The sequence below is a fragment of the Talpa europaea genome (assembly GCF_964194135.1).
Source record: "Talpa europaea genome assembly, chromosome: 16".
NCBI classification, from domain to species: domain Eukaryota; kingdom Metazoa; phylum Chordata; class Mammalia; order Eulipotyphla; family Talpidae; genus Talpa; species Talpa europaea.
Window position 1 is genome coordinate 12,370,191 of NC_140084.1, and position 26,761 is coordinate 12,396,951.

The 26,761-nt window shown below is 54.6% G+C and overlaps 2 protein-coding genes across 2 annotated transcripts; both read right to left on the reverse strand.

Moving 5' to 3' along the window:
- Nucleotides 1–5,015: 5,015 nt before the first annotated feature.
- Nucleotides 5,016–9,033, reverse strand: LOC311185805 (chymotrypsinogen B-like; the record flags this gene model as incomplete). Its single annotated transcript, XM_084256624.1, has 7 exons — nucleotides 5,016–5,177; nucleotides 5,603–5,733; nucleotides 6,472–6,652; nucleotides 6,834–6,915; nucleotides 6,997–7,076; nucleotides 7,190–7,293; nucleotides 8,982–9,033. 7 exons carry the CDS (start codon nucleotides 9,031–9,033, stop codon nucleotides 5,016–5,018), a joined length of 792 nt encoding a protein of 263 aa, XP_084112750.1.
- Nucleotides 9,034–19,585: 10,552 nt separating this feature from the next.
- On the reverse strand, nucleotides 19,586–23,537 carry LOC311185806 (chymotrypsinogen B-like; the record flags this gene model as incomplete). Its single annotated transcript, XM_084256625.1, has 7 exons — nucleotides 19,586–19,747; nucleotides 20,150–20,280; nucleotides 21,014–21,194; nucleotides 21,379–21,454; nucleotides 21,533–21,612; nucleotides 21,728–21,831; nucleotides 23,486–23,537. 7 exons carry the CDS (start codon nucleotides 23,535–23,537, stop codon nucleotides 19,586–19,588), a joined length of 786 nt encoding a protein of 261 aa, XP_084112751.1.
- Nucleotides 23,538–26,761: the final 3,224 nt, after the last annotated feature.

Here is a 26,761-nt window from a genome sequence, read left to right on the forward strand (position 1 = left end):
TCCTGTTTACAATAAACCTGCCCTTTTGGATACAGCTAATGTCTCTGTATCATGGAGAAACTGGCCTGGGAATCTCACTGGGTGCTGCTGAAAGGAGAGAGCTGGTGAGACTTTTCCCAGAGTTAACTCAGGGACCCGACTCTCCAAGCCCAACATGCCAAAAACGACTTCAGTATCATTACTAAAATTAAAATCTAGGCCCCCGTTCCTTGCCCAGCAGGCAAGTTGGGGAGGCTTGAATGGATAAAGGGAGTGGATGGGACCCCGTGGAACCGGGACATGAAGCTGAGGATCCTTTCTGCTCATTCAGAGCATCATCAGGACATGCCCAAGACTAGTCTCCCCACCGGCCAGATGCCTGGGGTGTCATAGGCCCAGGGCCCTCACTCTGTGCTGCAGGCCCTCCTGTCTCACCCCCCGCTCCTCCTAGCCGTGTGTTTCAGTAAATGCTTGGAGCGGCAGGAAGCGTGCGCTGCAGGATCTCTATGACCCGAGCAGATGGGGCAAAGGAGTCAGTCCTGGAGCCCTCAGTGGCTTTTCAGGCTCTTATTGGGATTTACTAGGTACAGAGCAGGCAGGGGTGTGGGGGGATGGAGGCTGCCAGCCTCCCAGCCCCCAGCAAGTCTTCACTCTTTCTGGGCTCTCCTGGCCTTCTCTAGTGGTCTCTGCTGCTCTTTCTCTTTCGCTCTCGTTCTGCCTCTCTGCTCTCTGCTTTTCTCGTGCGTCTGCTCCTCCTGGCATCCCCGTGACGCCGCCCCTATAAGCCCAGTCTCTCAGCACAGGTGTGCCCACTCACACACGCCCACACCCTACTCCAGGTGCCCGCCCTCAGGCATGCACTCAGGACCGCAGGGATCCATCATCAGTCCTGCTGGCGGGAGGGCACAACAGCCTGGTACGTTCTGACCTTACCCTACAATGCTCCTGCGCTCTTCTCTGCTCTGTCTCTGCTGAATTCACCACCCCCCCACCCCGTGCCTCATGCCTACACCAGGTTCTCCCCCACAACAAGCTCGATGTGTTGAAAATGGTGTCGAATAGTTAAAATTGCATTTACCTTTGACCTACAGGCTGCCTTTCCTAAGGTAAAAATAGTTGCTTTCTTACTTGGTTTGCTCATTTCCCGTAAGGACCGTCACACTTTCCCGTGCTGATAGCGCTGAGACAACCCCTAGGCCTCCAGGGAGGCCCAGAACAGCATTTCACAGTGAACAGTTTTCACATTTGTGTGGCCTGTGATTTATAGTCACCTTGGTGCTGGGGTCACCTCTCCTCATTGGGGGACATTCTCTGATCAGGGAAGAGTCTCCTGGGCCCTGACCCCATCTGTAGGGAAACAGGCTGGGCAGCAGCCGTGAACCATCTGGTTCTGGAGCTTTGGGATATTTTCACAGCCTTAGTGGGCACCCCGGGGTGTCTGTCACTCAGCTTGGAGCTATAGGGACCCCCCTTTCCAGGAAGGGTTGTTACTGCAATAGTAACATTTGTGTTTTTTCTCCTTCCATCATTCAAAGGAGGGAAGGAAGACTTTTGTGTTCTCTGGACTCAGGGAACTCTCAGGAACAGGAACAGGTAGCCTGAGGCACTGGCTCGGGCCTGTTGGGAAAGTGCCCTCCCGTGATGGGGTCTGGAGGCCTGGGGCCACAGGAGAGGACAGAGAGCATCCCCTCCACAGTGAGGGCTCCAGGGTCCCAGGGACTGAGATCGAGTCTTCCTATTGTGAACCAGTTTCTCACTTCAGGCAGCAGCTTTGGGTCCAGAAATCCATCCTCCAACCAGTCCCTGACCGTCCGCAAGGAGCCCTGTCATCTCTCTCTGAGAAGGGACAGACACTGCCGCAGCCCTCCACAGCCACCTCGCCTCCGCTCACGCAGAGCTTTCCCTGCAGGTCACCCACACCAGCGTTCGGGGGAGCAACTCTGACCATCAAAGCTCGTGGATCCCTCCCTCCTGTCTATACACAGGGGTAAGAGGAAGGATGTAACCTGCTGTACTGAGCCTAAAGTCTAACCACTGCCACTGCCTTGTCTTCCAGCATGTTCCAAGGCTGTGCTCCTCGTCCACTTGAGCTGTCCCTGACCTGAGAGAAGTTTTTGGGTTAACACTGCCCCTTCGTGGTCACAAGCGATACGACACATCCCTCTTTGGCCCCCTCAGCTCGGGGAGGCTGGGCCTCCCCTCCTGAGAGGCCACTGAGTTCCCACTCCAGCTCATGGGCTCTTACCCTGAGCGGCTTCAGAATAGCCCAGAAGCTGCTTTCAAACGGCGCTGGGCCTCACTTTCCTAGCGTCATGAGTCAGGTGTGGGGTGAGGAGGATAATTTACCTTGCTCAGAAGTGGCTAGTTCTTCAGGGGTTGAGGATCCCAGCTTGAGAACCCCTGCCCGGGGTAAGTGCTCTGCTTTGTGGGTGCTGAGGGACCAGCTCCTGCCCCGGAAGCTATTGATCAATTTGTTGAAGGTTCTGTCAGCAGGTGCCTCCAATGGAGGGGAATGAAATTCTAGTTGGAATAGGAGGGGCCTGTGGTAGCAATAAGGCAGGCATGTGAACTCACCTGGAGGCCAGCGGGGCCTGACTCTAATTTGGGGTGCACAGAGTGCCTAGTTGTTTATTGAGGTCACAAGCCTGCTTGTTGTGGCCTTGATTTCCTGGCATGGCTCAGACTGGGGTCCCTATGAGGCACCCTACGCTGTCAGGACCCAGGAATGAAGTCTCAGTCTTGAGGCCCTGCCCCTCCTGGTGCCTGTACCTACCTGGCACCTTCTCCTGGGCCCAGCACACTGCCTCCTGCAGCTGCTTTCAGGTCCCCAGTCCCCAGGAGCGGAGCCTCCTGTTCCTGCTCAGCATCCCTCCTGCCCTGGGGGATGGGGCATCTTCAGGGCCCCTCATTTAGCCCCTGGGGGCTCCTGCCTCACACAGACCTCCTTATCTCTGAACACCTGAGCTCCTCACCCCTCCTGTGGTTCCAAGTCAGGGTCCGCCTTCTTCTGTGTTGGGGAGACCAGTGTTGTTCTCCCTGCTTCTAGGAGCCACCCACGCCCTGCTCTGGAATCCTCCATGCTCCAACTCCACTGAGCCATCCTGCCCGCCTCAGCCTGTGGCCTCCAGGCCCAGACATGCACTGGGTCCTGCGCACCTGCTGGCTGGTCCCCCAGCTCCCTTGGGAGGTCCAGGGGACCCATATGAGGTTCTGCTTTCTGAGAATTCAGTTGTCTGAGGCCTGAAATTTTGCCTATGATTAAATATTTGAGAGGGAGAGACCACATTCACAACTTTTATCACAGTATATTGTGATAGTGTTCTATTTTGTTGTTAGTGATTTAGTACTTCTATGCTTAATTTATACTAATAACACTTATTGTAGGTATATATGGGTAGCTTACACAGCTTGTACAAGTTTGTGAGAAATAAATTTTCAGACATCACCTAGGGAACTTGATCACCTCCACCCCACCCCCACACAGGATGAAATAGGACTAGAGTATCTGACCCCACCATGGTCCAAATGGAGGGACAGTCTGTGCTCCTATTTGTAACCAGGCCCTGACCTAGACAGAGCGAACTGTCTCTGTGGAGAGTTTAGACTTCAAAGTTTGGCTGCTCTGTGACTCAGTTCTGTCCCTGCCTCGGTTTCCCCTCTGCCTGTTTCCAAGGTGGGGGGGTCTGGATTCCACACCTGTTTTTAATTACCTATGAATCACTCCAAGCATTTGTTTTTGGTTTCTAAAGCCTTCCCTGTGCTCAGCAGCGGCCCCCCATTATCACCATCCTTATCGAGTCTCCCTGCCTCGGTGAAGGGTGCTCATTACCCCAGAACCCCGTCCTGTGCCTGCTTTTCTATGACCCAGTCCTGGTGCCAAGGCCTCAGCTCCAGGCCTCGGGAAACAACCTCCATGTGAAGATGAGCAGCAGGGAGTGCATGGGGGAGCTCCTGGCTCCCACACCCTGAGGGGAAGATGGGGTACAGGGGGATACAGGCAGAAACTGGGCTCCAGGGCCCAGCTTTGGTGAGCAGATGGGTCTTTAACCCACTGACCAGTCAAGGGTGTGGGCTGCCCAGAGAGGAGGCATGGCCTTGGTCAAGGGGATGCTCTTCAGCTGAGGCCATTCCAGAGAGGCCTGTGCTAAGGGCCCTGAGCTGCCCACACCCAACAATAAGAAGAGGAATCCTACATGAGAGGCGGGCAGGTGACCTGATAGACGTTTCTAAAAAGAAAACCAAGAAATGGTCATAAATGACATAATCCTATGAGCCTTGTCTAGAAAGGTGGCAGAGGATGAGAAGTTAAAAGTAAATAATACACAGTCCCCGAGGATTAGAGTCCTGCTATCAGGGCCCAAAGTTGTGGCACTACAAAGAGAGAGAAACCAGCCCTGACACTCCATATGCAGGAACCTGCCCCTGTAGACTTGCCAGAAAAAAAACAGACCACAGCGGGGACTAGAAGGAGAGTGGGGCTGTTCTGTGGGGTTGGAAGGGATTTCCCAAGCTGCTCGGTAGACACTGCAGACCTGGGATCCAAGGAGGGGAGGGTGGAGACTCCATGGTTGCACTGGGGTAGGGTGTGCAGGGGGCTCAAGGCAGAGAAAGGTGCTGGAGCATGTAGGGAGGGACAAGCCTGCCTGGGTGGCCCTCTTGGTCCCAGGGCCCACCCTGCTGGTAGGAGGACTGCATGGCCTGGCCTGGAGCACTCCTGTCCCCCCACAAAGCTCCTTGGACCAAGTCATCTGTCAGAAGACCAAAGACCAGGCTGAGAAATGAGGCTGCAGCAGGTGGTCCTGGACTCTACTTCAGTTGCCTCCTAAGTAGGGAGGCCCAGACCCAAAGGCCTCAGCTCCCTGAGAAACAGGGGCTGCTGGGGCTCTGCAGCCTGGAAAGGGAGGGTCACGCCGCCCCCTGGTGGGTGACAGGGACACTGCAGCCACCTCCCCCAGGCCACAGACACACGAGCAGTCAGGGCTGCTGTATAAAGACTTTTATTGGGGACGCTGTGTTTGGGATGGGAGGATTAAGACTCAGTTGTTGGCCAGGATCTCCTCAATCCAGGGCATGAACTCAGTGACACGGGTACACACAGTGGGCACGGAGATGAAGCATGTGTCACTGGCCCAGGACACGACGCCCACCAGGTTCCAGGCTCCATCCTTCTGGCAGACCAGGGGGCCGCCAGAGTCGCCCTGTGGGAGGAGAAGCACCTGTCTGTAAGTCTGAAAGGGGTGGCAGGACCATTCTGTGAGCCAGTCTGACCGAGTCAAAGTGGTACCCAAGTGACAAGTAGGAGCAGTGGTCGAGCACTGGAAACTTTCATGTGTTAGGGTGGCAGACCAGACCCACCACCTGTGCCAGAGGGGTCTGAGGATCATCTGTAAAAGGGCTAAAACATACAAATCAGGGGTAGGTATGAATGTGCAGGTCCTGAGGATTGCCTCCAGGTCTGGCTAGAGCCATTCTGTCTGCGGCACCTGTGAGTGCTGGTCCTGGCTTCTCTAAACATAGGCCAAAGGGTGAGGGTAGGTGAACCAGGGGGCAAGAAATGGCTGCACCAGCCCCTGCCTACAAAGCAAGACAGATTACCAAGGGGGCAGCGTAGAGCAGGCCATACCTTGCAGACAGTGACGCGGTTGCCCGCTGCACAGACCATGGAATCAATGATGTCGCTGCCCCAGGATCTCATACACTCGGCATTGGACAGGAGGGCCATGGTGGCCTGATGCAGCTTCATGGGTCCCGCACCTGGAACAAAAGAGAGGCCGGGAGGGGGTCAGGGCCCGGCGCCTCTAGCCCACCCTGGGAGGAGAGGACAAGACCCAAGATTGCTGCCCTCCCTGATCCCCCTCTTCCATCGCTATTATCAGGGTGCTGGAACCCAAGGCCTGTACCTCCTTAAACTTTAGAAATCTCAGGGGTACCCGCCTTCTGATTTCACTGCAGTCGGTGCTAAATTTGCCGCAAGCACAGTTGGTGAAACCAGCCCTGCCTGCCCAGCCTGCTCTGGGGAAGGACCAGCCGGGTAGCCCTGGCCTGGGCAGGACTCAGGACGCTGGAGGAGACCATCACACAGGGGCAGCCCCGGGGAGGGGGCGCCAGGCTGGACTCTCGGGTCCCTGACCACACCCTGGATACCTCTGGATACCTGAACCCCGCCCAGGTCTGGAAGGAGGCCCCAACTCCAATCCCTGAGGCCTGGGGGACTTCAGCGCTGCTGGGGTCACTGTGGACAGGTGCAGGTGGTGAGTGGGGCGGGGCCTGCTGGGACTGAGCTGTGTCTCAGAACCTGACCCTGCAAGGCCATCATGGAGCTCGGGTCCATTCATTTGGGTGGGTTTTCTCTAAGTGGGTTGTAAATAACACAGCGGAAACATTTATGACACTGTCCGTTGTCATAAACTCAAAGAACAGAGTTACATGGGCCCTGCCTGCTGCACAGGTAGACAAGACCCCCCTCCTGGTGACAAGGCCAAGGTCACTCACCTTGGTAATGTGTCCTGCCCCAGCCCGTGGTGACACACAGGGACCCAGCTGTGAAGTTGTCCTGAGCACTGGGCAGGCACACGGGGGACACGACGCTGGAGAAGCGGGCGGGGGTGGCCAGCTTCACCAGGGCGATGTCGTTGCTGGCGGTGGTGACATTAAAATTCGGGTGGTCAAACACCTGTGGGTGAGGTCAGGGGGAGGAGGTGAGCTGTGGGATCCGCCAGGGATCTGCAGGTTTGACGAGACAACCTTCCTGGTGGGAATCACAGGACACACCAGGGGCGCCGGAGGGAGACTCTGAGGCCCATCTGCTGCCTCGTGTCTCTTCCACGTCCTGCCCCAACCCCCAGCCCGCGTACCTGAGCAATCCTCAGGACCTGCATATTCTTCTTTGTCTTTGATCTCCTGTCAATCACACCAGCCACAACGTTGTGGAATGTGCTAGAGGAGGCAGATGGAGTGAGAAAGGAGAAGGACACGCCTGCTCCCCCACCCCCACTTTTGAACCTCCCTGGGCCTCACCGGACTTTACAGTGGGCGGCAGTGACCACCCAGGACTCGTTGATCAGGGACCCCCCACAGTAGTGGAAGCCAATGCTGTCCTGGAGGAAGAAGGAGAGTTAGTGCTGGCAGGACACACCACACCCCCAGACAGAAGCCCACAGCCCTGGACACCTAGTGCAGGGTGACCCCACTCAGATGAAGACTTTCTCACCAGCAGAGACACCTGCCAGGGCCAGGAGCCAGGGACAGCTGTTTTCCCATTGACGATCCTCTTTATGCCACTCACAACTGGGGGAATGGCAGGGACCCCACAGCCTGGAGGGGAGAGGGGGAAGAAGAAGGGCCGAGGACACACTTGGTCTGAGATCTGCTTTCCAGCTCAGCTATCACCACACCCACCTCACACGCCCCTACTCCAGGAAACATTCCCAGGCACCCCAGTCCCAGGTTGGAGGCTCCACAAACACAGATTGCTGTCCCCAGTCACCCCTCCAGGGATGCAGAGGGACAGGCAGCTCCATCCGGGTCACCCTGCCCAGAGGAGCAGAAACAGGCTGAGGAATCAGGCCTCCCTGCCACCCACTACCTACTGGAGACCTCAGCCCCCGCTGACTCTCCCAGGCTCATTTCACCCAGAAATGGGAGCAAACACTGCTGCCCTCACAGGCAATGCTTGCCAAAGGGATTGGTGTGGACAGGAGGTGTGGGATCAAAAACCCATGGGAACGCCAAACCCATGGGAAATCACCCCTCTCTCCTTTCCTGACAGATGTGACTGTCCCCATTCACACTGCTGGACTCTCTGCTGGCATTTCAACAACTCTTCATTGCATCCATTGAAGCTTCTAATTATTGAATAAGACATGACCTTGATCCCCACCATAAAGACACATCAAGCAAACAGAAAACAGAGGACGAGGTTGTGCAGAACAAGGAGGACACGCAGGGCCCTTGACATGTGCAGACACACTTGCTGGGTCAGGACTCAGGATCCTCAGCAGCTCCCAGGGGTGTGAGAACTTGGCCACAGGAAGAAAGGGGGGCAGGGCCAGCCCCTCCCACCAGCCAGGCCGCCCCCAGGGTCTCCCAGGCCTTGCTCTAGGCAGCTTCTGATGCTGTCTGGGGACAAGGACATGGCCCGGCCACTCCCTCAAACCAGTGTCTCCAAACATGTCGTCTCCTCGTCTTTTCTTATAAGAACAGAAAAACCACCAGCAGGAGCTGTGAGGGGCTCACCCTGCAGAGGCTTCATAGTAATGGAGTGGGGGGCCGGGTCCCCTGTGCAGGGAGGAGCCTGAAATCTCACAGGAGTGGGGCCAGCAGGTGTGACAGGGAAGGGCAGGAAATACAGGGAGGAGCTTCCCCCACTGAGCCCTGGTTCTGGTTATAAACAGGGAGTGAGGGTGTGAAGCTGCACAGAAGTGACAGGCAGGGGCTCAGCAGAGGCCCCTTCCCAGGAGAGGGGGAGCAGGGAGCTGCTGAGCCCAGTGTGGGTGTCAGAGAAATCCCTGAAGCAAATAGGGAGACGTGAAGGTGATATTTGCTAAATCCTGAGAATGATCCTTGTACTACTATTGCATTATTATTATTATTATTATTATTATTATCATTATTATTATTTTAACAGACACCAAAGCACTGAGTAAGTGCTTGGCACTAATAAACCCTCACAGCCCTTGTGCCCACAACCCCACATGAGCCTCCTCTAGGGCCTCTGTTCTCTGAGGAGCCCAGATGCTTCTTACTGAGGCCTGGCAGAGCGTTGAGGGCTCAGAAAGCCCTAGAAGCACCCCTCTCTCTCCTCCTGCAAATTCAGGTCGCCTGTCTGGTCTTGAAGCCCAGTGTGCAGGGAGGGAACTCAGAACTCCCCTCACCTGGTGCCTGGTCCTCCCCGAACTGAGCGAGTCCCTTGTGATGGGGCCAGGCTGAGTCCATGGGGTGCTGAGTCCTCCTCCCCAGTCTCTCCCAGGCATGGCTGGTCCCTCAGACCCTACCACACTCACCAAAGGCGGCCCCGACGAGGGTGATGCAGGAGAGAAGCCAGAGGAGGGCCATAGCGGTGCAGGGGGAGAGCAGTGGGGCTGCCTGCTCAGGGGCTCCTTTTATATCTTGGTGTCCCCAAGCCCTGCCCAGGCCTTCTCAGCCCCCACTGACCTGGGGCCTCCCTCCCAGTTGTCATCTAAGGATCTAGGATGATCAGGAGCCTCCTAACGTGTGCAGGCCTGTGCCCTGGGAGCAGGGCCGCTGCCTGGCTCACAGACACCTGTCAGCTGGTAACTCCTGGATCAAAGAACCCAGCTGGTCTCCCTTGGGGGGATCCTGACTCCATCATGGAGGCAGCTGGTGCTCAGCAAAGACTCTATAATAGGGGAACCTCACTGAGGTGTTCTGGGGCACCCAGAACTGAGCACCCAGGAGCTGAATTTCGACACAGGCCACAGAGCCCAGGACTTCAGGGTGCTTCTCTATCTGCTCAGGGAAACTCCCTGAGGCAAGGAAAATTCACAAGACAGGAAGAGGTTCTGGTCCCTGCTGGGGTGGAGGCAGAACCAGCATAGAAAAGTCAGTTTCTGAGCACATGAGGACCAGAGGGGATGGTCCTCAGGACCCCCTTCCCTCCCCCTCAATGCTGAGGGGTTCTTTGATCCAGGAGTTACTATCTGATGGTGTGTGTGTGCCAGAAAGCTCCTGATCTCAACACCTGGGCTTCCCAGGTTGAAGCACTCTGTCTCTGGTGAATCTTCTCACCACCCTGCACCTCTGGCCTACACCCCAGCTCTTGTATGTATAAATAAATCTTAAAAGAAAAGAGCTGGGGTGTAGGCCAGAGGTATGTAGGGTGAGAGGATTCACCAGAGAGAATAGGTGGCAGAACAGGCAGATCTACTGGGATACACTGCTCAGGGCAGCAGCGGGAGGGACAGGAGAGGTCTGCTGTGCCATACGATTAGCTCCCTGGGTGGTCGGGATTGAACTCATGCTGCAGTGGCTGGTGATAGCTTGAGAGGGCTGAGACTTTAATCCCTGTGCCACCAGGGTGGACCTGGGCTGTTTTATTTTATTTATTCAAGATTTATTTATTTATGCATACAAGAACTGGGGTACAGGCCAGAGATGCGGGGGGGGGTGACAGGATTCACTAGAGACAGAGTGGGGAGCAGAACAGGCAGACTGACTGAAACACACTGCTGAGGGGAGCAGTGGGTGAGTCATGAGAGGTCTGCTGTGCCATGTGCGTTGCACCTGGCCGCCTGGGGAGCAAACTCATGCTACAGAGGCTGTGGATTGCTTCATAGTGTGGTGCTTAACCCCTGCGCCACCAGGGAGACCCTTGGGCTGTTATTTTAAATGACATATTTTTTGCTATTATGAGGTAATACAGGTTCATTACAGAACATTTCAAAAATGCAGGCAATATTGAGTAAGAGGAAAACTAGATCCCTCCATGACACCTACCTGGCCTGAAATGTCAACTCTGTACATCTTAACTGTGGACATTTTAGTGTGGTGACACTGCCTGAGGAGAGCTGTCACCTACTCCCCTAAATTATATACAGTGCTGTAAACTGTAGATACCCCAGAAAATTACAGAAGAAAAATAAAAATGCAGTTTTTCTTGTGAAAAATAAAATGAAATTCTTCCCATTCATTTAAAAACTCAAATGAACACTTACGACCGAGATTTACCAACACTGTGGTATATTATCTAGATAATTCCACAAAGTAGGATCTGGAAATGAAAAATAGATATTTTGTTTTTGCCCGTGTGTACAACGCATCAGAGTGTAAGGTCTATATTTTTCATTAAGGTTGAGTGTGTATTATGTGTGTCACTGTCCTGCTGCCCACTTGACCTTATGCTATGAGCCTCTTTCCAGGACTGGGAGTCACGCCCTGCCCTGGCAGCCCAGAGGACTGTGACTGAACAGTCCCCCATGGAGCCTTCCTCATGAGGGAGCCCCATGGACACGGGGAGCCCCTCTTGGGCTGGTCAGGAACAGCGCCCGAGCTCCTGCTCGGGGCCAGAGGGCAGTGCTGGTCAGTGAGGAGGGACAGTGGTCATGGACAGGGAGTGCCTGATCTAAGGGACGTGGGCACCAGGGAGAGTCTGATGTGGACACGCCAACTGGACTGGAGGCCCCAGGGAGGACAGACAGGGAAGCAGCTGGAATGTGCTTCAGTCCCCTCTGGGGCTGTCTCCACAGAGCCCAGGCTGTCTCCACAGGCCCACCACACTGCCCTCTGTCCTCTTTCCATCTGGCTGGGGACCAGACGGGATACGGGAGCCTCAGGCCATCTGGAGCCAGAGGGAGCAGCCAGTGTGTGTGGGTACAGGAGGCAGAGACATGAGGGGTCCAGAGGCACCCTGGGTACTACCCCACCCAGCCCCCACCTTGGATTCTGTCCGGGGAAGCATGAGCTCCCTTCCGTTGAAGCCTCAGGCAGGTGGAGCTGGGTCAGCCTGTCCAGATACCTAGGGTGAGTTTCTACTTATACCTTAGAATGAATTGTTGCAGCACAATGACAGGATGACAGAATCTGGATTTTTTTTTTAAAGATTTATCCATTTATGCATACAAGAACTGGGGTACAGGCCAGAGGTGCAGGGGGGTTGAGAAGATTCACCAGAGACAGAGTGGGGCAAAACAGACAGATTGACTGAAATACACTGCTGAGGGGAGCAGCACGTGAGACAGGAGAGATCTACGTGCCATATGGGTCAGCTCCCTGGCTGGGGATTGAACTCCTGTTGCCCAGGCTGTGGATAGCTTCTAGTGCTGTGTCTTAACCCCTCGTGCCACTGGGGAGGCCCAGAGTCTGGATATTTTTAAAGTTTTGGTGGTTACTGATTTTTTGGGGGGCCACTAATAATTACCATCTAGGAAAACCCAACTCACCTCACCTGTGAAAATATGAACCCAGACTTTACATTTTTGTCAATTCTGTGGTGGTATTTATGGAGCTTAAGAGTAGAAAAGTTGGGGCCTCCCCTGGTAGTGCTGGGCTGCGAAGCTGTCCACAGCCTCTGCAGCACCGGTTTGATCCCCTGCCGCCGGGTGAGGGTCCCACATGGCGCACAGACCTCTCCTGCCACCCGCTGCTCCCCTTAGCAGTGTACTTCGTCAGTCTGCCTGTTCTGCTTTCCTCTATGACTCTGGTGAACTCTCTCGCCCTCCTGCGCTTCTGACTGTACCCAGTGCTTGTATAAATAAATAAATAGATAAATAAATAAATATTAAAAAAAAAGAGTAGAAAAGTTGGAAAGGAGAGACTATAAGACCAGAGACGGGGCTCATGTAACGCAGGGAGCTAGAGGTACGGGTGGACGTGATTAGCAGAGTCATTGAACTGTCTATAGAAATGAAAAATCCTTCAGGCCAACCTTTAGCTCAGGAGGCAAAGACCTAAGCTGGCACCAGACTGCTGCAGAGAGTGTCACAGGGGGTGACCAGAAGGAAGGATATGAGTTTGAGAACATAATTATTCAAAAGAAACTGAAGTTAACAACTCCACAAAGGAAAGAGCCCTCCCAGACTGCAGAAGCCTCTCAGGGCAATGTCTGCACTCGCCCTTCTGGCTGCCTGTGACTTGTGACCTTTGACCTAGCTGGGGCGTCTCTTCACTGACCGTCTTTCTCTGCAAAGCAGGAGGGTCATCTCTCCTCCCTTGGCTGCCTGCCCATGACCACGCAGGCCTCTTAGCAGCCCTCCACAGCCACCTCGCCTTTGCTCACACAGAGGTACCCCTGCAGGTCACCCCCACCAGCGTTCAGGGGGCACAACTCTGACCATCAAAGCCCGTGGAGCCCTCCTTCCCTTCTATACACAGCAGCTATGGAGATGCCCTGGGTGACCGCCAGCAGCCACCTTGTGACCCTGAGGACAAGGAGATTCTCACCCAGAGCCGTGTCCACCACCATTACAACAAGTCTCCGCTGGGGGAAACGCTGCTCCTGCTGTTTGTAATGTCGCCTGCATTTGATCACAAAAGCATCTGAAGACAAAAATGGCAACAAGAGGCGCGTCCCTCCAGTGCCTTCTCCACCCACAGGCACCAGCATCTGAGCTGGGGGCCACGTTGCAGGAAGGAGAAATCATGCCCCTGGGACCAGCCAGTGGTACCCTGTGGGTGTCCAAGCAGGAGAAACTGATTGTGGACCAAGTCCTGTTAGTCATAATCAGAGATTAGAGCTTGGGGAGAGAGCTCAGAGGCGGCCAGCAGGGAGGCAGGGTCATGGCTAAGGGCATGCTGACAAGAGACATGATCCAAGAGGATGTTTTGCCCAATTATCATCTTTCTAAAAGCAAGATTCCCCAGTGGTCCAGGAGGGGCAGGGCCTTCAGCCTTAACCCCAGGCAGGGCTGCGAGGTCCTCCCCCGAGTGTACGGGACCCAGCACGACTCCCGTCTCTAAACTCAACCTCCCTTGTTCTGTTTCCCTCCTGGAGGTTTGCCCCTTTCTAGAGACTCCGCAGCTCCTCTGCCATGACCAGAAGCGGGTCCTGTCTAGCCTGTGTGCGTGGGGACCTCCCTCTTCTCCTGCTGGGCTCCTGTGTCAGTTTATTTGCAGCCTGTACACCAGAAGTCCGGGGAGGGAGCACCTCCCCCCAACACCACCACAGACAGCACGATAGCACAGCGCAGCTGCACTGCGGGGCAGCAGGGAAGGATCCAGGGCCCTATGGGAAGGGTCAGGCCTGTAAGTCACTGAGTCCTGGCAAAGGGGTTGATCCCCTCACAGGCAGTGCCCTCAGGAAGCCCATCCAAGTGACATCCCTGCCCCTGCTTTCTGTCCTGCAAATATTGCCACCGGCTGGCACACACCTGCCCAATACAAACCCACCTGGCACCGGGACTGTGCTCCCACACGTGTCCTCTGCCCGCACAGGTGGGTGCCAGGATGCTCATTGGCCTCCCTGAGACACCCTTCAGCCCAGGCTGTACAGGGGCCCAGTATCCCAGGTGCTTGCAGGGGCCCATGGCGCCTGAGGTGCCCCTGAGCCCTGAGCACCCAGAGACTCTCAACACTTTATTCCACCAGCAGCAGAAACACCAAAGCAACCAGTCCTGGGGTCGCCCCCGACACCCAGCTCTATGAGGGCGTACACCTCACCTGTGTCGGGGTCCCTACTAGTGACAAGGGTGGGCGCACCTGAGGGAGGAGGCATTATCAAGGGGACTCACCCACCTTTGAACCCCACTCCTCACTGGGGTGGAGACCATCTCAGATGACAGGGTCCCCCCAGGAGTTCACTGCTGGACGTGCCCTGGCCCCCTCCCTGGAGATGACACCCAGGACAGACAGGTCCACACAACACCGACCTCCCTGCACCCCAGAGGGAGAAGCAGCCACCACGGGACCCACATGTTAGAATACACGCCCTGGTCTCTCCATCGCTCATCTACCTCCAGGCCTGGAGCCTTCAGCTGGGGCGATGCTTACAGCCTGGATGAGGCTGCTGCTGTGTATTATTACGGGATGGGCTGCTCCCACCCTGCTAGATGGGCGCTGCTGGTCAGGACCTGCCCCTGATGGACCCGACCTGCTCCCAGGATGTGGAGGCCCCACCATGACAGAACCCTGTGTCTCAGGGGATGGCAGGGGACGCCCCTGACATTGGGTATTTTAATTGTCAGCTGGGGGCCTGGTTTCAGCTGACACCAACACCACCAATATAAAAGAACCTTAGGGGTCTCATCTACTCCATTGCCCCACCTCATTGTGTGCCCACAGGCCTGCGTGTCCCCTCGGCCTGGTGAGGAGTGACTTTGCTGTGTCTAATTTCCTGAACGCTGTTGCTGGTGGGGACGAACAATCCTCACGAGATGCTCAAGGGCCTTTCCCACTTATGGGCGTTTCCTGGGAGCTCAAGGAGGGTCAGGTAAGTAACCTTGGTTACCAGCACAGACAAGAACCTAGAAAAACATGATTCATTTGTAAATTAAATAACATGCTCAAAATAAACTGGGTAAAGAGGCGATCACATGAGAAATTATGAAGATGAAGTAAAGAACACAAAAATACCACCATCCAAATGTGGGGGGAGCTGCTAACTCAGCAAGGACATCGATAAACAGAAACGCTCTCACGGGCAAGGGAAGGGTCAGGGCCCTACAGTTCTGGATTAATAAGTGAGAAACAGAGCAAAGAAATACCGTGAGGATCGATGGACCTAGGGATGAAGGGAGCAGACGTTTCCTCAGAAGACAAACCAGCCGTGAGTGGCTGGGAAGCCCGAAGGTTTGGGGTTGGAGGAAGGTCGTAACCTGCTGTCCTGAACCTAAAGCCTAACCACTGCCACTGCCCTGTCTTCCAGCATGTTCCTGGCTCTGCTCCTTGTCCTGACTGCCAGCAGGTTCCAGAGAGCTCAGAGGCTCCCCTGGGCTGCTCCTGATCTGCGAAGCTTTTTGGGTAATACCCCCCCGCTCGTGGCCACAGGTGAAACGACACATCTCTCTTTGGCCCCCTCCGGGCCGATCCACCCAGGGAGGCTGGGCCTGCTCCTCCTGAGAGGCCACTGTGTTCTCAGTCCAGCTCACGGCTCTTACCCTGAGCGGCTTCAGAATAGCCCAGAAGCTGCTTTCAAACGGCGCTGGGCCTCACTTTCCTAGTGTCATGAGTCAGGTGTGGGGTGAGGAGGATAATTTACCTTGCTAAGAAGTGGCTGTTTCTTCAGGGGTTGAGGATCCCAGCTTGAGAACCCCTGCCCGGGGTAAGTGCTCTGCTTTGTGGGTGCTGAGGGACCAGCTCCTGCCCCGGAAGCCAATGATCAATTTGCAGAAGGTCCTGTCAGCAGGTGCCTCCCATGGAGGGGAATGAGTTCTAACTGGATCACGAGGGGCCCCGTGGTAGCAAGAAGGCAGGTACATGAACTCAGCCGGAGGCCAAGAGGCCCTAACTCTAATTTGGGGTCCACAGAGTGCCAAGTTGTTTATTGAGGTATCAAGGCTGTTGGTCTGTGATCTCGATTTCCTGGCATGGGACAAATATGGGCTCGTGAGAGGTACCTCTATTCTGCCCCAGGGCTGCCATTCCTAAGGAACCAAGTCTCACTCTGCAGGCCCCTCCCATCCACTCCTGCTGGTACCTGTGCCCACCTGGCGCCCTCTCCCAGGCCCTCCTCAGCTGCTGTCACTTCCCTCCTTAGCTGCTGTCACTCCCCTGGCCTCAGAAGAGTAGCCTCCTGCTCCTGCTCAGTATCCCGCATGCCCTGGGGGATGGGGCATCTTCAGGATCCCTGGTTCAGCTTTCTGGGGGCTCCTTCATCCACAGGACCTGCTCCTCCATGCCCACCTGAGCCTTAGCACCTGTCTTACAGCTCCCACACAGATCATGCCATTCTCCTTCCCAGGGGAGACTGGTGCTGCTCTCCCTGCTTATAGGAGCCATCCCGGCCCCTGTTCCACAATCCTTAGCACTCCCGTGTGCTTTGTCCTGCTCTGCCCCTGAGCCTGCAGACTCCAGACCCTAAGGCCCAGGTGGTCCTGGCTGTTCCCCCAGCTCCCTTGGGAGGTACAGGGGTCCCCCATCTGAGGTTCTGCTTTCTGAAGTTTCACTTAACTCTGGTGTGAAAATATTAACTACAATAGATGTCTGGGAGGAGGGGATCACATTTGCATACTAGAGTGGAGGGGGGTTCTGGAATAAAGGAATTGGGCAATGGGGGGAGGGTGTGGTGGAGAAATAATGGGCTTTGCAGTAGGGAGGGGTGGTTAGATTCCAGAGAGGAGGCATGAAGCTACAGCCCTAAAAGATACAGTGTTGTTAACCATGTTACCAATGCAAATAATTTCATGTAAAAAATGCAAGTGTAAGTAATAAAGGGATGGAAAGACTTTCATTTCCACGGACAGGAAGACCTAATATGGCTGAGCTCAGTACCACCCAGCGTGATCTCCCTTTGGAAGCGATTCCTGTCAGAGTTGGCTGCGACACCTGTAGTGGCGGGAAGAGACAGTGCAGGATCTCTATGACCCAAGCAGACAGGTAAAGGAGAGTTGTGGAGCCCTCGGTGGATTTTCAGGCTTTTATTGAGCTTTTACCAGGTACTCGGTAGGCAGGGACACCACAGGCCCAGGAGGCTGGCAGGCCTTCCAGCCCCTGGCGAATCTTCAGCTTTCTGGGCTCTCTGGTGTTCTTTCTGGCTGTTCTTTCTCGTTCTCTCTTGTTCTGCTCTGTTTCTCTCTTCTGGTCCCGCTGGCGTCCCCATGACGCCGTGGTTATAAGCCCAGTCTCAGGCAAGGTGTGCCCACCTGTGCACGCACACACCTACTCCAGGTGCCCGCCACAGGCATGCATGTGGGAACGCAGGGCTCCATCATTGATGCTAATGATAGGAGGGCGGAAAATCTTGATAATTTTTCACTTACACTACAACACCAAATGTGCAAGCAACTAAACTATAACATGGACATATCAACATTAAACCTCTGGGCATCAACAGATGCTATGGAGGGAGTACTAAGACAGACAACAAAAGAAATATTTGCAAATCAGAGATGTGATAAGAGTTAAGTCTAAAACTGAACAACAAACATGGCAAGATTCTAACTGGCAAGCATTTGAGAATAGCTAACTCTTCAATATTTTCTCAAAGCAGTGCTATGAGTGGTCAACTTGACAAGTCCCCGTGGCCTTTCCTGAGACACACATAGAGGAGGAGCTTCAGGCTCCCACGGGCCACAAAGACACAGGCACGAGGACGGGTCTGACCTCAGACACCCAAGGGTCTGAGCCAGCAAGACGCAGGAGGGAGTACAGACATGTCAGGGCGCTGTGTGGAGAAGAAACTATTTAAAAATGGAGAGAGGAAAATAATTTTGTCTGCTTTCATTAATTATATTGGTGTTGAAAATGTTGGTATTAGCCTGCAACCATTTTGTATAATAAAGGAGAAAGCACGTAAATTATTATCGGATATTCTAGGGCAATCATTTCCTCAAAGATGAGGATGCTTGGTGTAGGATGGAAAACCTGGCAAAATTCCCTATTTACAGTTATTACTGCAAACTCTTGAGATTTGTGATCTTAAATTTATCTTTAAATAGTTCTAGGCTGTGTCCACTGGAAAGGTCTAGAAACAACAAATATACCATTTATGAGTGTCCCCGACACCCAAAGTATGGGCTTGAAATTCCATTTCTACTGAAACAAACCAGGGGATTTTGGAGAAATAGCTGATTCTGTGGATGACATTTTGTCAATCTACATAGAAAGGAAATGCTGAAGCCACGTGGCCGCGTCAAACGTCCCAAAGACAAATAGACAGTGTCTACCTGTCACCCGGCGGAGTTCAGCTTCACGAAGGATCATGCTATAAGGATGAGTCCTTTGTTTTGATCAGGAGTTTAAAATTTTTCTAACACAAGAAAAAACTACATAATTACTTCAGTACCTTGAAGGAGGACAGGGAACAAGTTCATTTTCTTCAATTACTAAAGGAAATGTGTAAAGGAAACAGGCTGAGCCTCTCCCCTGCACGTTCTATACCCAGGGACCACTGGGCTGTTGACTGTGGAGTCATCTCCATGAAAGGATTCCAGGCAACACACAGAAACACATTAAAGTTAAGTTCCCACCATTGCTCAGAGAACAGATGACCCAGGCCTCAGGCATCAACGTTGTTACCTTTGTCAGGGGGAGTTGTGAGTCCTGACACCTCCCGTGCAGGGGCCCAGTGCCAGCTGCAGCCTAAAGGGACTGAGCCAGAGTCGATGGAGCCTCCAGATTCAACAGCCAAATCCCAGAGAAAACAGCCCAGAGCAGAGTGATGGGCACTTGGTATGTGGGGCTAGAAAGAGAAATTCCCAGCTACTCAGTTAGTTCAGAGTGGGTGGGAGGCGGGAAGGGTGGAGACTGCATGGATGGGCTGGGGTGGGGGGTGCAGGGGGCTCGAGGCAGAGAAAGGTGCTGGAGCATGTGGGGAGGGACAAGCCTGCCTGGGAGGCCCTCTTGGTCCCAGGACCCACCCTGCTGGGAGGTGGACTGCATGACCTGGCTGGAGCACCCCTGCCTTCCACAAAGCTCCTTAGGCCAGCTGTTAAAGGAGCAGAAACCAAACTGAGCAACCAGGCTGCAGCAGGTGGTCCTGGCTCCACCCTAGGCGCCTCCTGAGCAGGGAGGCCCAGACCAAAAGGCCTCAGCTCCCTGAGCAACAGGGGCTGCTGGGGCTCTGCAGCCTGGAAAGGGAGGGTCACGCCGCCCCCTGGTGGGTGACAGGGACACTGCAGCCACCTCCCCCAGGTCACAGACACACAAGCAGTCAGGGCTGCTGTACAGAGGCCTTTTTTTTTTTTTTTTTAAGATTTATTTATTTATGCATACAAGAACTGGGTACAGGCCAGATGTGGGTGGGGGTGAGAGGATTCATCAGAGAGAGAGTGGGGAACAGAACAGGTGGATTGACTGAAATACACTGCTGAGGGGAGCAGCAGCCAAGGCAGGAGAGGTCTGCTGTGCCGTGTGGGCAGCTCCCTGGCCAGGTATCGAATTTGTGCTGCAGTGGCTGTGGATAGCTTCATAGTGCTGCATCTTAACCCCTTGCGCCACGAGAGAGGCCCTTTACAGAGGCTTTTGTTGGCGAAACCAGGGATGGAGGAATTAGGACTTAGTTTTGAGTCAGAATTTCCTGAATCCAGGGACTAAACTCTGTGACACGGGAGAAGACAGTGGGAATAGTTCCAAGGCAGGTGCTACTGACAAAGGACACGATGCCCACCAGGTTCCAGGCTCCATCCTTCTGGCAGACCAGGGGCCCACCAGAGTCGCCCTGTGGGAGGAGAAGCACCTGTCTGCAAGTCTGAAAGGGGTCCTGGATCCTTGTGCACCCCCTCCTGGCTCAGACAGGTATTGCCAATAAATAAAATGCATGTACAGCGATACCTAGAAACTTCCATCTCCTCAAGGAGCACCCAATTTTGCACCTGTCCCAGGGGCCTGTGGCTGTGGTCTGTAAATGGGCTGGAAAATCTAGCTCAGGGAGAGGGTGTGAGAGTAACTCCCCTGGACAGCACCCCCATCATGGCCAGGGCCAGTCATCTGCTGGCTGTGTGTAAGTGCGTGTCCTGGCTCCCCCGGGCACCATGCAAGACCTGAGGGTAAAGTGATAATGGGCAAGGAAGGGCCTCCAGCCTGATTGGGTAGGGGGAATCACATGGATAAGGGACCATACCATGCAGGAGGTGATGCCGTTGCCCCCTGCACAGACCATGATGTCGGGGATTCCTCTCTCCCAGAAGTTGTTGCACTCGGCATTGGACAGGAGGGGCATGATACCCTGCTGCAGCTTGTTGGAACCCATGCCTGGAACAACAGAAAGGCCAGGAGGGGTCAGGGCCCTCAGCCTCTAGCCCATCCTGGGAGGAGAGGACAAAATCCAAGAATGCTGCCCTCCCCGGTACCCCACTTACATCTATTATCAAGGTGCTGGAACTCACACCCTGGTGCCCTTAAACCTTATAAATCTCAGGGGTACCCGCCTTCTGATTTCACTGCAGTTGGTGCTAAATTTGCCGCAAGCACAGTTGGTGAAACCAGCCCTGCCTGCCCAGCCTGCTCTGGGGAAGGACCAGCCGGGTAGCCCTGGCCTGGGCAGGACGCAGGACGCTGGAGGAGACCATCACACAGGGGCAGCCCCGGGGAGGGGGCGCCAGGCTGGACTCTCGGGTCCCTGACCACACCCTGGATACCTCTGGATACCTGAACCCCGCCCAGGTCTGGAAGGAGGCCCCAACTCCAATCCCTGAGGCGTGGGGGACTTCAGCGCTGCTGGGGTCACTGTGGACAGGTGCAGGTGGTGAGTGGGGCGGGGCCTGCTGGGACTGAGCTGTGTCTCAGAACCTGACCCTGCAAGGCCATCATGGAGCTCGGGTCCATTCATTTGGGTGGGTTTTCTCTAAGTGGGTTGTAAATAACACTGCGGAAACATTTATGACACGGTCCGTTGTCATAAACTCAAAGAGCAGAGTTACATGGGCCCCGCCTGCTGCACAGGTAGACCAGACCCTCCTCCTGGTACAAGGCCAAGGTCACTCACCATGGAAATCGGTCCTGCCCCAGCCCGTGGTGACACACAGGGACCCGGCTGTGAAGTTGTCCTGAGCACTGGGCAGGCACACGGGGGACACGACGCTGGAGAAGCGGGCGGGCGTGGCCAGCTTCACCAGGGCGATGTCGTTGCTGGAGTTGTGCTTCTTAAAATTGGGGTTCGAAAAAACCTGTGGGTGAGGTCAGGGGGAGGAGGTGAGCTGTGGGATCCGCCAGGGATCTGCAGGTTTGACGAGACAAACGCCTTCCTAGTGGGAATCACAGGACACACCAGGGGCGCCGGAGGGAGACTCTGAGGCCCATCTGCTGCCTCGTGTCTCTTCCACGTCCTGCCCCAACCCCCAGCCCGCGTACCTGAGCAATCCTCAGGACCTGCACATTCTCCCGTGATCTCTTGTCAAACATTCCAGCCACAACCAGGTGGGATGTGCTAGAGGAGGCAGGTGGGGTAAGGAAGGAGGACACGCCTGCTCCCCCACGCCCACTTTTGAACCTCCCTGGGCCTCACCTGACTTTACAGTGGGCGGCAGTGACCACCCAGGACTTGCTGATCAGGGACCCCCCGCAGAAGTGGAAGCCGCTGCTGTACTGTAGGAAGAAGGAGAGTTAGTGCTGGCAGGACACACCACACCCCCGGACAGAAGTCCACCTCCCCTGGACCCCTACTGCAGGGTGACCCCACTCAGGTGCAGACTCCCCTCACCTGCAGAGACACCTGCCAGGGCCAGGAGCCAGGGAAAGCGACTTTCCCATTGACGATCCTCTCTATGCCATTCAAAACTGGGGGAATGGCAGGGACCCCACAGCCTGGAGAGGAGAGGGGGATGGAGAAGAGCGGAGGACACACTCGGTCTGAGATCTGCTTTCCAGCTCAGCTATTACTGCTCCCACTTCACACGCCCCTATTCCAGGAAACATTCCCAGGCACCCCAATCCCAGGTTGGAGGCTCCACAAACACAGATTGCTGTCCCCAGTCACCCTCCCAGGGATGCAGAGGGACAGGCAGCTCCATCCGGGTCACCCTGCCCAGAGGAGCAGAAACTGGCTGAGGAATCAGGCCTCCCTGCCGTGCTACCTTGCTGGACACCTCTCATTTTCCCCAACAAGTGGGGAGCAAACACTGCTGCCCTCATAGGCAATGCTTGCCAAAGGGATTGGTGTGGACAGGAGGTGTGGGATCAAAACAGAGAACCCCAAATCCATTTGAAATCACCCCTCTCTCCTTTCCTGAGATGTGACTGTCCCCATTCACACTGCTGGACTCTCTGCTGGAATTTCTGAAACTGTTCATTGCATAACATTGAAGTTTCTTAATTATTAAATAAGACATGATCTTGATCCTCACCATAAAGACACATCAAGGAAACAGAAAAAGGAGGACAAGATTGTCCAGAACAAGGAGGACACGCAGGGCCCTTGATATGTGCAGACACACTTGCTGGGTCAGGACTCAGGATCCTCAGCAGCTCCCAGGGGTGTGAGAACTTGGCCACAGGAAGAAAGGGGGTCAGGGCCAGTCCCTCCCACCAGCCAGGCCACACACCAGGGTCAGGGTCCCCCAGGTCTTGGTCCAGGCAGAATCTGGCCTTGTCCTTGGGGACAGGGACATGGCCAGGTAATTGGTAACTCCTCAAGCTGGTGTCTCCAAACATGTTGTCTCCTCACCGTTTTTGTAAACATAATAAACCACTAGCAGGAGCTGTGAGGGGCTCACCCTGCAGAGGCTTCATAGCAATGGAGTGGGGGGCTGGGTCCCCTGTGCAGGGAGGAGCCTGAAATCTCTCAGGAGTGGGGCCAGCAGGTGTGACAGGGACGGGCAGGAAATACAGGGAGGAGCTTCCCCCACTGAGCCCTGGTTCTGGTTATACACAGGGAGTGAGTGTGTGAAGCTGCACAGAAGTGACAGGCAGGGGCTCAGCAGAGGCCCCTTCCCAGGAGAGGGGGAGCAGGGAGCTGCTGAGCCCAGTGTGGGTGTCAGAGAATCCCTACAGCAAGTAGGGAAAGGTGATATTTGCTAAATCCTGAGAAAGATACTTGGTTGTATTATTATTATTATTATTATTTATATTATTATTATTACTTTAACAGACCCCAAAGGACTAAGTGCCTGGCACTAATAAACCCCTCACAGCCCTTGTGCCCACAACCCCACATGAGCCTCCTCTAGGGCCTCTGTTCTCTGAGGAGCCCAGATGCTTCTTACTGAGGCCTGGCAGAGCGTTGAGGGCTCAGAAAGCCCTAGAAGCACCCCTTTCTCTCCTCCTGCAGATCAGGTTGCCTGTCTGGTCCTGAAGCCCAGTGTGCAGGGAGGGAACTCGGAGCTCCCCTCACCTGGTGCCTGGTCCTCCCTGAACTGAGCGAGTCCCTTGTGATGGGGCCAGGCTGAGTCCATCGGGGGCTGAGTCCTCCTCCCCAGTCTCTCCCAGGCATGGCTGGTCCCTCAGACCCTACCACACTCACCAAAGGCGGCCCCGACGAGGGTGATGCAGGAGAGAAGCCAGAGGAAGGCCATAGCCGTGCAGGGGGAGAGCAGTGGGGCTGCCTGCTCTGGGGCTCCTTTTATATCTTGGTGTCCCCAAGCCCTGCCCAGGCCTTCCTGGTCCCCATTGACTTGAGGCCTTCCTCCCAGTTGTCATCTAAGGATCTAGGATGATCAGGAGCCTCCAAACAGCCTCCAGGCCTGTGGCCTGGGAGCAGGGCCACTGCCTGGCTCACAGACACCTGTCAGCTGGTAACTCCTGGATCAAAGAATCCAGCTGGTCTGCAGGGGAATCCTGGGGGGATCCTGGTTCAACAAGGAGGTGGCAGGTGTGCAGCAAAGTCTCTTACAAGGGGACCCTCACTTTGGTGTTCTGGGGCACCCAGAGCTGAGCACCCAGAAGCTGAATTTCGACACAGGCCACAGAGCCCAGGACTTCAGGGTGCTTCTCTATCTGCTCAGGCAAACTCCCTGAGGCAAGGAAAATTCACAAGACAGGAAGAGGCTCTGGTCCCTGCTGGGGTGGAGTCAGCACCAGCATGGAAAGGGCAGTTTCTGAGCACTTGAGGTCTCAACCAAATTCTTTCCCACTGATGATTCACAGTGTATGCAGCCACCAACTGCATCTCTCTTTATTTGCTAATCAATGAGGATTTGGCCCACACCATAGAGGGCCCATTAAGGACGCAGAAAGCTCAGGGCTGATGTCAAGAACATGGAGGGGAGCACAGGAAGGCCAGGAGGAGGGATGTGCCCAGGAGGCTCCTGCCCTAGGTGGGGCTCCTGCCTTAGGTGGGGACACATGACCTCACCTTTCAGGGAGGCCTTGTTCTAGATAGAGCACCTCTGCTGTCGGGATCCAGAGCAGTGAGAGAGATACTAACAAGTAAGAACATCACGTGACAGGTCCCCCAAGCAGGAGAGGCGACTGCAGTCAGTGTCGGGGCTCCCTGGGGAGAGAACCCCTGGGAGAACTGAATTTTCTCCCAAGGGCTCGGCCTGTGCTCACCTGGGAGAAGCAGGTCAGAGGGAGCAGGCAGCTCCTGGGCTCTGGACAGTGACCCCGGGAGGAGCTCCTGGAGTGGGACATGTTATTTTTTGGGGAGACTGGTACCCCTGGACAAGGAGGAAGCGCAGGCCTGTCCGTTCTGCTCCCTCTGCGTCTCCCCATCCTGCTGTCACTTCCAGCCTGTGTCATCCATGGAGCCCCCAGTGCAGCCCCCACGGGGGGATGGGCCTCAGGGACACAGAGATGAGCAGCCCCCAGGGAGGGATTAAAACCAGGGGAGCTACCAGCTGAGGGAGGGAGAGTAACAGCAGAGAGGAAGGCGCCAGAGCAGAGGAGGGGCAGATTTTGTGAGGGAAAACCATGAACAGAACATCAGTCAGTCATTTGAAAGAGTCAGGTTTAAGTAGAGCTCAAAAAGATGAGACTTGAAGGTGAAACCAAGAAGTATTACTCCTTTAAAGGAGAGTCCCAAAGGCTGAGCACCAAAGCCACCTCCTTTCTTTGAATATGGAGGCGAATATGTGTGACCAATCAATGATGTTTCTTAAGACTACATGGACTGTTATTTTATTTTATTATTTTTTAAAGATTTACTTTTTTTTTTTAAATACAAGAACCGGAGTACTGGCCAGATGTGCGGGAGGGTGAGAGGATTCACCAGAGACAGAGGAGGGAACAGAACAGGCAGACTGACAAAATACACTGCTGAGGGGAGCAGCGGGCGAGACAGGAGAGGTCTGCCATGCCATGTGGGACCCTCGCTGGCCGGCTGGGATCGAACCCGCGCTGCAGGGGCTGTGGACAGCTTTGCAGCACGGCGCTCAACCACCTGCACCACTGGGGAGGCCCTGGACTATTATTTTAAATGACTTTTTTTTTTTTTTGCTATTATGAAGGTAATATAGGTTCATTACAGAACATTTCTAAAATGCAGGAAATATTGAGTAAGAGAAAAATTAGATCCCTCCATGACACCTACCTGACCTGAAATATTAACTCTGTAGATGTTAACTGTGGACATTTTAGTGTGGTGACACTGCCTGAGGAGAGCTGTTACCTACTCCCCTAAATTATATACAGTGTTGTAAACTGTAGATACCCCAGAGAATTGCAGAAGAAAAATAAAGATGTACAGTTTTTCTTACGAAAAATAAAACGAAATTCTTCCCATTCCTTTAAAATCTCAAATGAATACTTATGACCTAGATTTACCAACACTGTGGTATATTTTCTAGATATTTCCACAAAGTAGGATCTGGAAGTGAAAAACAATTTTTTTTTAAAGATTTATCTATTTATGCATACATGAGCTGGGGTACAGGCCAGAGGTGGGGGTGTATGTGAGAGGATTCACCAGAGACAGAGTGGGGAACAGAACAGGCAGACTGACTGAAATACACTACTGAGGGGTACAGTGGGCGAGACAGAAGAGGTCTGCTGCGCCATGTGGGTTTCTCCCTCGCCAGGCTGGGAATCAAATACATGCTGCAGAGGCTGCAGATTGCCTCATAGTGCTGTGCTCAACCGCTTGCGCCACCAGGGAGGCCCGAATAACAAATATACTGTTGTTGCCCATGTGTACGACGCATCAGAGTGTAAGGTTTATATTTTTCATTAAGGTTGAGTGTGTATTATGTGTCACTGTGCTGCTGCCCACTTGACCTTATGCTGTGAGCCTCTTTCCAGATCTGTGAAAGTCACGCCCTGCCCTGGCAGCCCAGAGGACCGTGAGTGAACAACCCCCCGTGGCGCCTTCCTCATGAGAGAGCCCCATGGACACAGGTAGCCCCTCTCGGGCTGGTCAGGAACAGCGCCCCAGCTCCTGCTTGGGGCCAGAGGGCATCGCTGTTCAGTGAGGAGGGACAGTGGTCATGGAAGGGAGCATCTGACCTACGTGACAGGCACCAGGGAGGAGCTGAAGTGGACACGCCGACTGGACTGGAGGCCCCAGGGAGGACAGACAGAGAAGCAGCTGGAATGTGCTTCGGGCCCCTCTGGGCTGTTCCAACAGAGCCACAGGCCCGCCACGCTGCCCTCTGTCCTCTCTCTATCTGGCTGGAGCCCAGACAGGATCCTGGCGCCCCAGGCACTGGGGAAAGGGGGAGCAGCCAATGTGTGAGGCTGCAAGGCTGCCCTGCAGGTGCTGCCCTGCCCAGCCCCCACCTTGGAATCTCTGGGGCAGCATGAGCTCCCTCTCCTTGAGACCTCAACAGGTGGAGCTGGGCCTCCTGGTCCAGGGCTAGAGCAG